We start from the raw sequence: 17,051 nt of genomic DNA on the forward strand, positions 1-17,051 counted from the left end.
CACTGCCTTCAGCTCAGGTCATGATCTCAGGGTCCTGGGATCGAGTCCCACATCAGGCTCTCTGTTCAGCAGGAAGCCTGCGTCCCTCTCACTCTCTCTCTCTGCCTGCCTCTCTGCCTACTTGTGATCTCTCTCTGTCAAATAAATAAATAAAATATTTTTTTATAAAATAAAAAAAAAATAAAGAAGTAATGGCTTAAAACTTCCTAAATCTGGGGAAGGAAACAGATGCCTAGCTCCAGGAGGCACACAGACCCCCCCCCCCAAATCAACCTCCATTGGTCCAAACCAAGACAATAGTAATTAAAATGGCAAAAAGTAAAAAAAAAAAAAAAAAAAAAAAAAAAAAAGCAAAAAAGTAGTGCTAAAGAGATAATTTTAAAAAGCAGCAAAAGAAAATAGATACATACAAGGGACCCTATAAGGCTATTAGTTGATTTTTCAGCAGAAACTTTGCAGGGCAGAAGATAATAGCATGATATATTCAAACTACTAAAAGAAAAAAACATACAATCAAGAAAAAGAAAATTTTCATTTTATCTTTTTCAAATTCAATTAGCCAACATATAGTACCTCATTAGGTTTTTTTTTTTTACCTCATTAGTTTTTGATAAAGTGTTCGATGATTCATTAGTTGTGTTTTAACACCCTATGCTCATCACATCATGTGCCTTCCTTAATGCCCATCATTCAGTTACCCCATTCCCCCATCCACCTCCCTATCTGTAACCCTCAGTTTGCATCCTGAAGTCAAGAGTCTCATGGTTTGTCTCCCTGATTTCTTCCCATTCAGTAATAGAAAATTTGAACATGCTAATTACCAACAATCAAATTGATTCAGTAATCAAATAACTCCCAAGAAGCAAAAGTTCAGGGCCAGATTGGTGAATTCTATCAAACATTTTAAAAAGAGTTAATACCTATTCTTCTCAAACTATTCCAAGAGATACAAGAGGAAGGAAAACTTCCAAACTCTATGAGTCTAGCATTACCTTGATACCAAAATCAAAGACACTATAAAAAAAAAGAACTACAGGCCAGTATCACTGATGAACACAGATGCACTCATATGTGGAATTTAAGAAACAGTGCAAAGAATCACAGAGGAAGGGAGGAAAAACTGAATAGGAAGTCATCAGAGAGGGAGAAAATCCATGAGAGGCTCTTAACTATAGGAAACAAACTGAGGGTTGCTGGAGGGGAGGTGGAGAGGGGTTGGGATAATTGATGGGCATTAAGGAGGGCATGTGATGTGATAAGCACTGTGTGTTACATGCAACTGATGAATTACTGAACTCTACGTATGAAACTAATGATGTACTATATGTTGGCTAATTGAATTTAAATTTTAAAAATTCTCAATAAAATATTAGTAAGTTGAATCTAACAATATATTAAAAAAAATCATTCACCACAATCAAGTGGGATTCATTCTGGGGATGCAAATGTGGTTTGCTATTCATAAATCAGTCAATGTGATACATCACATCAACACTAGAAAGGATAAGAACCATATGATCATTTCATTAGACACAGAAAAAGCATTTGACAAAGTACAACATCCATTCATGTTAGAAACTCTCAACAAACTTTTAGAGGGAACATACCTCAACATAATAAAGGCCATATGTCAAAAACCTATAGCTAACACCATACTCAATGGGGAAAAACTCAGAGCTTTTCCCCTAAGACCAGGAATAAGACAAGAATGTCCACTCTCACTACTTTTATTCAACACAGTATTAGAAGTCCTAGCCACAGTAATCAGACAAGGAATAAAATGCATCCAAATAAAGAAGTAAAATAATCACTATTTGTAGATGACACGATACTATACATAGAACTCTAAAGACGTCACCAAAAAACTACTAGAATTGATAAATGAATTCAGTAAGGTTGCACAATACAAAAATCAACATTCAGAAATACACTGCATTTCCATATACTACTAATGAAGTAACAGAAAGAGAAATTAAGAAGAAGAAATTAACAGTGCCATTTACAATTGTACCAAAACTTAACCAAGGAGGTAAAAGACCTATACTCTGAAAACTATAAACACTGATGAAAGAAATTGAAAATTACACAAAGAAATGGAAAGATATTCCATGCTCATGGATTGGAAGAACAAATATTGTAAAAATATCCACACTACCCAAAGCCAAAAATATCCACACTACCCAAAGAACTACAGATTTTATGCAATCCCTGTCAAAATAGCAACAGCATTTTTCACCGAACTATAACAAATAATCCTAAAATTTGTATGGAACCATGAAAGACCCTGAATAGCCAAAGAAATCTTGAAAAAGAAGAACAAAACTGGAGGTATCATAATCCCAGATTTCAAGATGTCCTACAAAGCTGTAATAATCAAAAGAGTATGGTACTGGCACAAAAACAGACCCATAGATCCAGAGAACAGAACAGAGAGCCCAGAAATATACCCACAATTATATGATCAATTAATCTTTGACAAAGGAGGAAAGAATATGCAATGGGAAAAAGACCATCTCTTCAATAACTGTTGTTGGGAACATTGGATAGCTGCATGCAAAAAAATGAATTTGGGCCACTTTTTTACACCATACACAAATATAAACTCAAAATGGATAAAAGACCTAAATAGGAGACCTGAAACCATAAGAACCCTAGAGCAGAGCACAGGCAGTAATTTCTCTGGCATCAGCTGTAGCAACATTTTTCTAAAATATGCCTTCTAAGGTAAGGGAAACAAAAGAAAAAATAAACTACTGGGGCTTCATCAAAATAAAAGACTTCTGCATGGGTGCATGGGTGGCTCAGTCAGTTAAGTATCTGCCTTCAGTTCAGGTCATGATCCCAGGGGGTCCTGGGATGGAGCCCCATGTCCCTCCTGAGAGGGAGCCTGCTTCTCCCTCTCTCTCTTCCCTTCCCCCTGACTCAAGCTTGGTCTCTCTTTCACTCTGTCTCTCTCTCAAGTAAATAAAATCTTTAAAAAAAAAAAAAAAAAAAAAAAGCTTCTGCATGGCAAAGTAAACAATCAACAAAACTAATGGAATGGGAGAAGATAATTATAAATGACGTTATCTGACAAAGGGTTAGTATCCAAAATATATAAAGAACTTACACAACTCAACTTCAAAAAACCAAATAATCCAATTTAAAAATGGGAGGAAGACATGAACAGACATTTCTCCAAGTACGACATATAGATGGCCAACAGACAAAATGAAAGATGCTCAATGTAAGAAATCCTTAGGGAAATGCAAATCAAAACCACAATGAGATCATATCACACTCGTGTAAATGGCTAAAAATTAACAACTCAAGAAACACAAAGTGCTGGCAAAGATGTAAAGAAAAAGGAACCCTCTTGCATTGTTGGTAGGAATGAAAACTGGTGCAACCACTGTGGAAACCAGTATGGAGGTTCCTCAAAAAACTAAAAATAGGGCGCCTGGGTAGCACAGTTGGTTAAACAACTGCCTTTGGCTTGGGTCATGATCCTGGAGTTCAGGGATCGAGTCCCACATCAGGCTCCCTGCTCAGCAGGGAGTCTGTTTGTCCCTCTGACCACTCCCCTCTCATGCATTTTCTTTCTCTCTCAAATAATTAAATAATTAAAAAAAAAAAACTAAAAATAGAGTTACTATATGACCCATAAACTGCACCAGTGGACATTTACCCCCAACTATAAAAACACTAGTTAAAAGGGATACATGCACCCTTATGTTTATTGCAGCATTATTTATAAGAGCCAACATATGGAAGCAGCCTGTGTCCACTGAAAGATGACTGAATAAAGAAGATATGGCATATACATACAATGGAATATTATTCACCCATTAAAAATGAAATATTACCATTTGCAATGACATAGATGGAGCTAGAAAGTACAATGCTAAGTGAATTAAGTCAGTTAGACAAAGACAAATACCCTATATGATTTCACTCATATGTGGAATATAAGAAACATATAAAACAAGCAAAGGGAAAAAAAAGAGATAGATAAACCAACAAACAGACCCTTAACTGCAGAGAACAAAGTGATGGTTACCAGATGGGAGGTGGGTGGGAGGATGGGGAAAATAGGTGATGGGGATTAAGGAGACCACTTGTCCTAATGAGCAAGGGGTGATGTACAGAAGTGCCTAATCACTATGTCATACACTGAAAACTAGCAAAACACTGTATGTTAACTATATTGGAATTTAAAATAAAAATTTTTAAAAATAATATAGATAAAAAAATATCCCATATAAATGGAAATCAAATGAATACTTGTATAGCTATACCTACATCAGAAAAAACAATCTTTAAGCCAAAACTGTCAGACAAAGAATGTCATTATATAATGACAAAAGGATCAATCTAATAATAAGAGTACATTATATAAATATTTATGAGCCGAAAAACATATATAAATATATAAAGCAAATATTAACAGACATGAGGGAAGAAAAAGACAGAAATATAATAATGGTAGGGGACTTAAATATCCCATTTTCATCAATGGCTAGATCAAGGCAGAAAAATCAATAAGGAAAAATTGGACTTGAACCACACATAAGATCAAATGCACTTAACAGACATTTGCAGAACATTCCATACAGCATAAGGCCTGTATACATTCTTCTCAAATATACAAGGGACATTCTCCAAGGTAAACCATGTGTTAGGCCACAGAACAAGTCTTAATGAATTTTAGAAGACTGAAATATTAATATATTCCAACCACAATGATATAAAATCAAAAATAAATTATAAGAAAACTGACAGTTCACAATTATGTGGGCATTAAAAAATATGCTACAGAACAGCCAATAGGCTAAAGAAATTTTAAAAAATTATCTCAAGGCAAATGAGAAAGGAAATACAAAACACCAAAAATTATGAGATATAGCAAAAATATTTTTAAGAGGGAAGTTCATAGTGATAACACCTACATTAGAAAACAAGAAAGATTGCAAATAACCTAACTTCACACTTTAAGGAACTAGAAAAAGAACAAACTAAGCCCAAAGCTAGGAGAAGGGGAAATAACAAAGATAGAGCAGAAATAGAGACTAAAAAGACAACAGAAAAGGTCAGGGAAACTGAGCAGAGGGTTTTTTAAAAAAATTAACATATAATGTATTATTTGTTTCAGGGGTACAGGTCTGTGAATCATCAGTCTTACACAATTCACAGTGTTCACCATAGCACATATCCTCCCCAATGTCCATAACCCAGCCACCCCATCTCTCCTACTCCCTTCCACTCCAGAAACCCTCAGTATGTTTCCTGAGACCAAGAGTCTCTTAAGGTTTGTTTCCCACTCTGGTTTCGTCTTGTTTCATTTCCCCCTCCCTTCCCCTATAATCTTCTGTCTTGTTTCTCAAATTCCTCAAATCAGTGAGATCATATGATAATTGTCCCTCTCTGATTGACTTACTTTGCTTAACCTAGTATTCTCTAGTTCCATCCAAGTTCCAAATGGCAAGATTTCAGGGTTTTTTGATGGCTGCATAATATTCTTTTAAAAAAATAAAATAAAGGGGCACCTGGGTGGCTCAGCGGGTTAAGCCTCTGCCTTCAGCTCAGGTCATGATCTCAGGGTTGTGGAATCGAGCCCCACGTCAGGCTCTCTGCTCAGTGGGGAGCCTGCTTCCCCACCCTCCCGCTTGCCTTTCTGCCTACTTGTGATCTCTCTGTCAAACAAAAAAATAAAATCTTAAAAAAAAAAATACACAAATATTTAGCCAGATTTACCAAGGGGAAAAAGGGCCCAAATAAATAAAATCAGAAATGAAGGAGAAGACATTTCAACTGCTACCAAAGAAATACAAAGAATCATTTCAGATTGATATGAAGACTTATATGCCAACAAACTGGACAATCTAGAAGAAACAGATAAATTCCTAGAAACACAAAATCTATCAAGACAATCATGAAAAAATAGAATATCTGAACAAACCAATTAATAGTAAGGAAATTAGATCAGTAATCAAAAACTTCCAAAGAAACAAAAGTCCAGGACCAGATGACTTCATTACAAATTCTACCAAACTTTAAGGAAGAATTAATACCAGCCCTTCTCAAGCTTTTCCAAAAAAAACAGAAGAGAAGGAAACCCTTCCAAACTCATTTTAGGAGCCGGTCACCCAGATACCTAACTAGACAGGGAAGCCCCAAGAAAAGTAGAGGCCAGTATCCTTGATGAAAATAGATGCAAAATTCCTCAACAAAATTGAAGAAAAGCTGAATTCAATAATATATTAGAAGGATAATACATAATGATCAAGTTGGATTAATTCCATAGATGTATAAAGATGATTAGGTTTACCATCTGCAAAAAAAATCAGCATGATACACCACATTAACAAAATAAAGGATAAAAATTTTATGATCATCTCAACAAATGCAGAAAAAACATTTGAAAAAATTCAACATTCTGTAAGACCAGGAACACTCTTGCCACTTTTATTCAACATAGTACTGGAAGTTCTACCCAGAGCCATTAGTCAAGAAAAAGAAATAAAAGGGGTGCCTGGGTTGCTCAGTGGGTTAAGCATCTGACTCTTGATTTCGGCTTAGGTTATGACCTCAGGGTTGTGAGACAGAGCTCTGTGTCAGGCTCTGTGCTGGGCCTGAAGCCTGCTTAGGATTCCCTCTCTCCCCTTCCTTCTGCCCTTCCCACTCCCTTTTCTCTCCCTCCAGAAAAAAAGGAAGGAAGGAAGCGGGGAGGAAGAAAAAAAGGAAAGACAGAAGAAATAAGTATCCAAATTGGAAAGCAGCTGTATTTGCAGATAACATGATATTATATATAGAAAACACTAAAAAATCCATCAAAAAATTGTTACAATAAATGAATTCAGTAAAGTTGTAAGATACAAAATCACTGTATTATCCAAAGCAATTCACAGATTCAGTTCAATCCCCATCCAAATTCCAGTGGCATTTTTCAAAGAAACAGAACAATCCTAAAATCTGTATGGAACCAGAAAAGACCCAAATATCTAAAGTAATCTTAAGAAAAAAGAAGAAAGCTGGAGGCATCACACTTCTTCATTTCAATCTATATTACAAAGCTATATAGTAATAAAAAAAAGTATGGTAATGGTATAGAAATGGATACATGGATCAATGGAACAGAACAGAGAGTCCAGGAATAAGCCCATGTATATACAGCAAATTAACTTATGACAAAGGAGCCAAGAATACACAATGAGAAAAGTATAGTTTCTCTACAAGTTGTGCTGGGAAAACTGCACAGTCAGATGAAAAAAGAAAAAACTTCATTACCATCTTACACCATACACAAAAATCAACTCCAAATGGATGAAACACTTAAAAGAAACCATAAATTTCCTAGAAGAAAAAGTATGGATTAAGCTACTTGATATCAAGTTTGGCAATAATTTTTTGGATCTGACACAAAAACAAGGGCAATGAAAGCAGATATAAATAAATGGGACTATATTCAACTAAAAAGCTCTGCAATGTAGTGTAAACTATCAAAATGAAAAGGCAACCTACATACATGGAGAAAATATCTGAAAATCATATATCTGATAAAGGGTGAATATCTGAAATATATTAAGAATTCATACAACTCAAAACCCAAATACAATTAAAAGTTGGCAGAGGAACTGAACAGGTATTTTTCTGAAGAAGACATATAGACAGGCAACAGGTACATGAAAAGGTGCTCAACATCACTCATCATCAGGAGAAATGCAAATCAGAACCATAAAGAGATACTATCTCATACCTGTGAGAATGGCTAGTATTAAAAAAAGCAAACAAACCCAACAACCACCAAAAACCCAGAGATAACAAGTGTTGGTGTGGGCGTGGAGACAAGGGAACCTTTGTGCACTGTTGGTGGGAACGTAAATTGGGACAGCCACTGTGAAAAACAGTATGAAGGTTCTGGATAAAATTAAAATTAGAACTACCATATGATGCTACAATACCAGTTTTGGGTATATACACAAAAGGAATTAATACAGGATATCAGAGAGACATGTATTTCCAAGTTCATTCATGGCAGCATCACAGCCAAGTTAAGCAAACAACCACAGTGTTCATCAACAGATGAATGGATAAAGATGTGGTATGTAGATACACACAGTAGACTATTATTCAGCCATGAGAAAGGACACCTTATTTGCGACAACATGGATGGACCTTGAGGACATTACGCTAAATTAAATAAAACAGAAAAACAGTTCATGGTATCACTTGTATGTGGAGTCTAAAAAAAAAAAGAGAGAGAATCAAACTCAGAAACAGCAGATGATGATGGTGATGGGTATTAAACAGGGCACATATTACATGGAGCACTGGATGTTATATGTAAACAATGAATCATAGGGGCACCTGGGTGGCTCGGTGGGTTAAAGCCTCTGCCTTCGGCTTAGGTCACGATCCCAGGGTCCTGGGATTGAGCCCCGCATCGGGCTCTCTGCTCAGCAGGGAGCCTGTTTCCTCCTCTCTCTCTGCCTGCTTTTCTGCCTACTTGAGATTTCTATGTCAAATAAATAAATAAATAAATAAATAAATACCTTTTAAAAAAAAACAACAACAATGAATCATTGAACACTACATCAAAAACTAATGACATGGGGCGCCTGGGTGGCTCAGTGGGTTAAGCCGCTGCCTTTGGCTCGGGTCATGATCTCGGAGTCCTGGGATCGAGTCCCGCATCGGGCTCTCTGCTCAGCGGAGAGCCTGCTTCCCTCTCTCTCTCTCTCTGCCTGCCTCTCCATCTGCTTGTGATTTCTCTCTGTCAAATAAATAAATAAAATCTTTAAAAAAAAGAAACAAAACTAATGACATACTATATGGTGACATAACATAATAATGAAACAGCAGATAGAAAAGGGATTGCTAGGCAGTGGTGGAAATAGAGGTTAGTGAAACAGTATAACATTTTAACTAAAAGATGAATAAGGTCTGAGGATCTAATGTATAACATGGTGACGACAGTTGGTAATATAGGTATTATATAACTGAATTTGCTAAGAAAGCAGAAAAATTTTCTTACCAAAAAAATATATCTAAAACTTTTTATGTTTGAACTTAAAAATTATTTCTCCTGAGGTAATATGATATACATCATACTCATAATTCCCACACCCAATATCTTCTAAATAAAATGCCTTTTATTCAAACTGGTCAACATTTGATCATATTTTCCTTTATAAACTAAGGACAGGGAAAACAAGTCATAAATGTACTTATATTTTATGTACTTCTATATGTTTACTTACTTTAATAAGTAATGCTTCATTTGTAGCTTCAATTACTTCATTCCTATCTTGGACTTGTTGATGCAAATTGCTTACAGTGTCCTGTGCTTCTTCTAATTCCAGTTTTGCCTTCTCTAACTGTTCATTTAGTTGCTGAACAGAAGTCTTTTGAGAGTCAGCAGAAATCTTCCACTTCGCATGGTTCTCTTGATGTGACATCATCTACACAGCCCCAAAATTGAAAAGAAAAGGAAAAAAATAGGAGGGAGTTGGTTTCGAAAATATTCTAATACTTTTCACTTCCATTTGTACTAAAGTAAATTCTGATTATAGGTACAAACATCTGATTTCTCAACAAATAACCGATTAGAGGAAAAAAGAGGAAGAAGAAACCTATGGTCTTAAATTTACCTAAGAACAGTTAGCCACATACAATGGGCTGTTTTTGTTTCTGATTTGAACCACTTTACCTATACAGACATTTTTGTGACAATTGAGAAAATGTGAACAAATGATGGGTATTTGATAATATTCACAAGTTATTGTCAATTTTTAGGCGTGATGATAGTATTTAAAATATCACTTATCTTTTAGAGTTACCGAAATGTTTACTGATGAAATAATGATGTCTGAGATTTGCTTCAAATAGAGATAGATACGTGGGGGAAGGGAAGTGAGTGAGATGTGGTGATCATACTTCCCAGTTTGCTCGAGACTCAGCAGGTTTTATGCCTGGCATCCTGGTGTAGTTAAGAACAGCATCATTTTTCATTCTCAAAAGTATTCTGCCCCCCTTTTTTAAAGATTTTATTTATTTATTTGACAGAGAGAATACAAGTAGGCAGAGTAGGAGGCAGAGGGAGAGGAAGAGGGAGAAGTAGGCCTTCCAGTGAGCAGGGAGCCCAATGTGGGACTTGATCCCAGGACCCTGGGATCATGACCTGAGCCGAAGGCAGCCACTTAACCAACTGAGCCACCCAGGCGCCCCAAAGTATTCTCTTTTAAAAAGAAATTGTCAGCATACTTATAAATGAAATCACATTGGCCAATAGGTTGGCAATTATTAAAGTTGAATAATAAATATAGGAGGATTTATACCATTCTTCCAAAATTCTCCATAATAAAAACTTTAAAAAAAAATCTATTATCAAAAATATCAGGGGGCATGTGGGTGGCTCAATGGGTTTGGCTTCTGCCTTCAGCTCAGGTCATGATCCTAGGGTCCTGGGATTAAGTCCTGCATCAGGCTCCTTGCTCAACAGGGAGTCTGCTTCTCCCTCTCCCTCTGCCTGCCACTCCCTGTGCTTGTGCTCACTCTCTTTCTCTCATAAAAATAAATAAATAAAATCTTTGAAAAAAATATTAGGACTTTTGCAATTATTACTGACTTTTCTGACAAGTCTGAAACCTATAATTTTTAAAATGCTATTAAAAATTATTAATCCTTTTTACTAACTTTGTTACTTTTTTTTCAATTTATTTATTTTCAGAAAAACAGTATTCATTATTTTTTCACCACACCCAGTGCTCCATGCAATCTGTGCTCTCTATAATACCCACCACCTGGTACCCCAACCTCCCACCCCCTTTAATGATTTATTCCTTCATTTTTATATTCAAACAACATACATGCTTTAAAAATAAATCTTTGTCAAGTACCAAAGAGGATAAAAACATATTACAAATTTTTATATTATACATATAAAACAGTATCAAATATTAAACAGCAACATTAAAACCTATTTTCACAATTCATTTTATGTACTACCTGCTTATAAATACTTTCAGAGGGCTTAAAAAACTTGAAGTAAAAAATTGAATGATAAGAAATAAAAGTAGAGTAAAGATTACATAATAAAAATGCCAAGAATACTTGCTGGTAAACACTCTAGCTGGACTAGTTATTACTGATGGTCACTTGGTTGAGTAGCTAATATTTACTTATTAAATAATTATGTTGAATCCAACAGCATTCCATTTGTCTTTAAAGACCAAGGACTGAAATCTCTTAGCCTATTAACTGGATTCAGTTTGCAAATATGTTTTGTTTGGCAGACACAATGTTTTCAAAGAGATCTGAATCTAAACACATTTAAGCAAGACATAGTGACCAGTGACTACAAGCCTTACCAATCTCTCACAAATATGATAGTTCCAAATCCTTTGAAAGGAGTAGTTCTGAATGTAGTTGTAATCCTTTTCATATAGAAAAATGCTTTATTAGAACTCTGTAATTTATTTAGTTCTAATACATACATTTTAGATATTGTTAGATATAGTTTTTAAAAAGACAAGAAGTGCTATTCTAATTGATAACACTTCATTTCTATAAAGGCTCAGGACATACTAGGTAGATAAAAAGTATCAGGTTCTAATTTTGCCTCTCTAACTTACTATCAGAACAAATGTCGGAAATTGCAAAGCATTGTACATTCATAGCACATGAAACTACTTATGTTGTTTACTAAATATCTCCAGTTAGTTTTGGCAAGTGCTATTTATAACTGATGATGATGATGATAAGCCAGGCTGTGGCCTAAGATCTTTAACTATATTCATTGAATCCATTTAATTCATTTAATCCAGTCTATGAGGTACATATGATTATTCTGCCCATTTTAGACAGATGTTAATTGCTCGAGGTCACATAAGTGCCAGGTGATAAGCTGAGATTTGGAACTAGACTACCTACCTCAAGACTTTAAGCTCTTAACCCCACAGTGCATGAACTCACTGGATATGAAGTGGAATTATATTTAGCTACCAGAAATGAAGACCATAATGAGTTATTCTATAATGAACATTTAGAAGCTAGACTTATAGTTTCATTTAGATAGTTCAATCCACTTCTGTAGCAGGGAGTTACGGAACAAATTAACATTTTCCTTTACCTCCAGATGATAAGCTTCTTTGAGAGATTCTACTTCTGCTGACAATTTCTTGATTTCTGCTTGCATTCTTGCTTCTAAATGAGCTTCACGTACTTGAGAAGCCCCCAATTCTTCAGCTAAATGGTGTCCATGAGCTTCCTTAAAAATGACACATTAAGGAAAGTTTGTTTATTTGATTATTATAGCTAAACCAATCATGTGGATTTATGGAAGTATTTTAATCTTTTATAATACTATATAAGTGCTCATACACAAAATTAGTTTATTAAATGGTATACCTTAAAATCTAGACATTTAAGAGACTACAAATGGGACTGTATTAGTATATTGTTTATCACAATGTAATAGTTCACTAACCGATGCATTCTGTAAAACAAATAACCACAGTATGTTGAACTTCAGTAGATAAGTCTACTGTAAGGTTTGCCTATGCATTTTATTCACCAAATGCACTGTTTGCTTAACAAGAGTCAGTTGTGGGGTGCCTGCATGGCTCAATCAGTTAAGCATCTGCCTTTGGCTCAGGCTGTGATCCCAGGGTCCTGGGATTGAGCTCTGCATGGCCAGGCTTCCCACTCAGCAGGGAGTCTGCTTCCCACTGTGCCCTTCCCCCCCACTAATGAGTGTGTATGCGCTCGCGCTCTCTCTCTCTCTCTCTCAAATATATAAATAAAATCTTTAAAAAGAAAAAGAGTCAGTTGTGTTTATCCAAACCTATTTATGCTAGTTGTGCTTGTTATTATAATTATGCAATTCTAATATACATTATATATGAACATTGAGGAAATATACATGCAAAAAGAAAGTTTTTTTTGTTGTTGTTTTTTTTTTTTAAAGATTTTATTTATTTATTTGACAGAGAGAGATCACAAGTAGGCAGAGAGGCAGGCAAAGAGAGAGGCTGGGAAGCAGGCTCCCCGCTGAGCAGAGAGCCCGATGCGGGACTCGATCCCAGGACCCTGAGATCATGACCCGAGCCGAAGGCAGCGGCTTAACCCACTGAGCCACCCAGGCGCCCCGCAAAAAGAAAGTTTTTATATGAAAAATTAGTTATGTGCCTTGAGACAGCTTACTGAATGAGTCAAACATTTTTTACTCAATTAGAAGCAATCAAAATAGTTGTAAAATATTGTGGGAAACCCCATGTAAAATAGATGTTATACTCTGATTTAAAAATGTCTTTTAATTTTTACTCTACTTTAAAGAAACAAGAATTGCAATAGATGAGGGACTAGGAGTATGGTTAATGCAAAAAGATTAGGTGGAATTCTAATCAAAGACCCTACCCACACACACACATAAAAACAAGATTGGGTCCTAAATTAAAAGATTTACACATGAATACATATTTAGAGTTTTGAGCTGAAATATTTTATATTAAATTATCATTTTAACAAATCAAAACTACAATGAGATACTACCTCAAAATGACCAAAAATAATACAAGAAACAAGGATCCAGAGAAAGGTGTCGGTGAGGATGCAGAGAAAGGGGAATCCTCTTACACTGTTGGTGGGAATGCAAACTGGTGCAGCCACTCTGGAAAACGGTGTGGAGGTTCCTCAAAAAGGTAAAAATAGAACTACCTGAGGATTCAGCAATGCACTACTTGATATTTACCCAAAGGATACAAAAATACTAATTCAAAGGGATACATGCACCCTGATGTTTATATCAGTATTATCTGCAATAGCCAAATTATGGAAAGAGCCCAAATGTCCATCAACTGATAATGGATAAAGATGCAGTATATAGATATAATGGAGTATTATGCAGTCATAAAAAGAATCAAATCTTGCCATTTGCAATGATGTGGACAGAGCTAGAGAAAATTATGCTAAGTGAAATAAGTAAGAGAAAGACAAATACCATATGACTTCACTTATGTGTAATTTAAGAAACAAAATAAACAAACCTGGGTTGCACAGAAAGAGAGGAAACCCAAGAAACATAAGCTTAACTATAGACCACTGATGGTTTCCAGAAAATGGAAGGATGGGTTAAATAGGTGGTGGGGATTAAGGAGGGCACTTGTGATGAGCAATGGGTGTTGTAAGTGCTGAATCACTAAATTCTACATCTGAAACTAGCTTGAATTTAAATGAAACTTAGAAAATAAAAAAAGTCACTCCCCCCCATTTTTTAAAAAAATATTTATTTATTTATTTATTTGACAGAGAGAGAGAGATCACAAGTAGGCAGAGAGGCAGGCAGAGAGAGAGAGGGGGAAGCAGGCTCCCTGCTGAGCAGAGAGCCCAATGTGGGGCTCGATCCCAGGACCCTGGGATCATGACCTGAGCCAAAAGCAGAGGCTTTAACCCACTGAGCCACCCAGGCGCCCCGCCCCCCATTTTTAATTTAAGTTCAATGAATTGACATATAATGTATTACTGGTTTCAGAGGTAGAGGTCAGTGATTCATCAGTCTTATATAATATCCAGCACTCATTACATCATATACCTTCCTTAATGTCTATCACCCAGTTACCCCATCCCCTCACCTCTACCCCCTTCAGCAATCCTCAGTTTGTTTTCTATGATAAAGAGTCTTTTATGGTTTGTCTCCCTCTCTGGTTTCCTCTTGTTTTATTTTTTCCTCTCTTCTGCTATGATTCACTGTTTTGTTTCTTAAATTCCTCTTATCAGTGAGATCATAGGGTAATTGTCTTTCTCTGATTGACTTATTTCACTTAGTTAGCATAATGCCCTGTAGTTCCGTCCATATTATTGCAAATGGCAAGATTTCATTTTTTTGATGCTGAGTAATATTCCACTGTATATAAATACATCTTCTTTATCCATTCATCTGTTGATGAACATCTGGGCTCTTTCCATAGTTTTGCAACTGTGGACATTGCTGCTATAAACATTGGGGTGCAGGTGCCCCTCTTGATCACTACATTTGTATCTTTGGGGTAAATACTCAGTAATGTAATTGCTGGGTCATAGGGTAGCTCTATTTTCAAATTTTTGAGGTATCTTCATACTGTTTTCCAGAGTGGCTGCACCAGTTCACATTGCCACCAACCGTGTATGAGGAAGGTTCCCCTTTCTCCACATCCTCACCAATATCTGTCATTTCCTGACTTGTTAAATTTAGCCATTCTGACTGGTGTGAGGTGGTATCTCATTATGGTTTTGATTTGTATTTCCCTGATGCTGAGTGCTGTTGAGCATTTTTTCATGTTAAACTGTCACTTTAAATAATTCCTCACTTTCACTTTTTTGATTAATTGAGCTTATTATATCCACAGAAAATCAATTATATTATACTTAGATACTACTGATAAGGATAGAGATGAGATAAAAATAGACAGCTTCCTAGGAGCTTTTCCTAGGAGACTTGCAAATACCCAACATATTCTAATAAAAATTCCTTATATATTCTTTTTAAAAAAATTTATTAGAAAAAAATATTTATTAGAGAGAATGCACAAGCATGAGTTGGTGGAGGGGCAGAGGCAGAGAGAGAAGATGACTCCCCATTAAGCAGGGAGCCCAACACAGGACTCCATCCCAAGACCCCATCCCAAGAGCCTGGGATCGCAACCTGAGCCCAGGGCAGACACTTAACCAATTGAGCCACCCAGGCATGACCCCTTATATATTCTTTATTAGTCTAACCAACCAGGTATGTGAATAAAAGCACTAAATTTACCAGAATTAAATGTAAAGATACTTTAATGCAATTCCTATACTGTATTAGTAACCATAATAAAAAGCAGAGGATTCACAGGCACTTTTCTGAAACACCAATAAATACATTTTTTTAGAAGTCTAAGTAATTAACCCAAGCATATCAATCTAGTATTTTTAAGCAAAGTTGTTAACCTTCTACCAAATCCTGGGGAAATACAATTTATATTATTGTTCTTGTTATTAAAAGTACTTTCTCTCAGTAAGGGTTCTGGACTACAGGTTTCATAACAGTTATAAACTTAGTAGCTACAAATGTAAACATTTTACTCAAGAAAGATTAGCTTTGTTTTTTTCTTCCAAATGATAGCTTAACTCACTTGAAAATCCAAAAGTACTCTGTAACTCAATTTATTGAAAACTAATGAGTTTGGCCAAAACTCAATTCCAAAGGTTTTCTTATTTATATTACTAGGCTACACTAAATATAACACTTCTCTTCTTAAAACTTTAGCAAAATATACATAACATAAAATTTACCACTTTAACCAGGTCTAAGTGTAAAATTCAGTAGCATGAAGTACATTCAGTGTGTGTAAAAGTTAATATAATCTATAATCTAAAAAAGTAAATGCTAAAATTTTAAAAAGATTTTTAGTAAGGTAAAATTATTTAAAATAGGGATTACTTTTTCTTTAGAGAGTTGCTTTATTTCCTCCAGTTCACTTGAGAGCCTTTCTACCTCTCTCTGTGCTTGGACTTGTTGACGACGAGCCTCCAACAATTCTGCATGGGAGTTCTGCATCTGCTCCCGAGTTAGCCTCAATTCTTGCTCCATATCTATGGCCTCCTTATACTGAGTTGCAATGTACTGTTCCTGTTCTTTCATAACCTGAAAAATGCAAGATATTTGTAGGTTTCAAAATGAAGTTATATAGATTAACCTATTTCTTATTTTGATTTTTCTTTTAATAAGTGATTTCCCCCAACCCAACTCAATCTCTATAAACTTTAACACACAAGAGCCGCCTGGGTGGCTCAGGTCACAGTCCTGGGTTGAGCCCTCTATCGGGCTCCCAGTGGGAACCTGCTTCTCCCTCTCCTCCCTGCTTGTGCTCTCTCTCACTATCTGTCACTATCTGTCTTTCTGTCAAATAAATAAAACCTTTAAAAAAAATTTAACATACAACATCATCCACTGTGAAACTGATACTCACAAAATGTTTTTTTTTAATTTTTAATTTTTTATTAACATAAAATGTATTATTAACCCCAGGGGTACAGGTCTGTGAATGGCCAATGTTTTC

The 17,051-nt window shown here is 35.7% G+C and overlaps 1 protein-coding gene across 8 annotated transcripts in view; it reads right to left on the reverse strand.

The window, feature by feature from the left end:
* CCDC18 (coiled-coil domain containing 18) overlaps positions 1-17,051 on the reverse strand; it is a 110,752-nt gene that overhangs the window by 18,338 nt on the left and 75,363 nt on the right. For all 8 annotated transcript variants that reach the window (XM_032301656.1, XM_032301650.1, XM_032301653.1 and 5 more), the window contains 3 exons: positions 16,433-16,636; positions 12,110-12,247; positions 9,240-9,440 (listed from right to left, as the gene is read on the reverse strand). In XM_032301656.1, the coding sequence (XP_032157547.1) occupies positions 9,240-9,440; positions 12,110-12,247; positions 16,433-16,636 (543 nt within the window). The remainder of the gene's footprint in view (positions 1-9,239; positions 9,441-12,109; positions 12,248-16,432; positions 16,637-17,051) is intronic.

Source organism: Mustela erminea, chromosome 10 (assembly GCF_009829155.1).
Source record: "Mustela erminea isolate mMusErm1 chromosome 10, mMusErm1.Pri, whole genome shotgun sequence".
Lineage (NCBI taxonomy): Eukaryota > Metazoa > Chordata > Mammalia > Carnivora > Mustelidae > Mustela > Mustela erminea.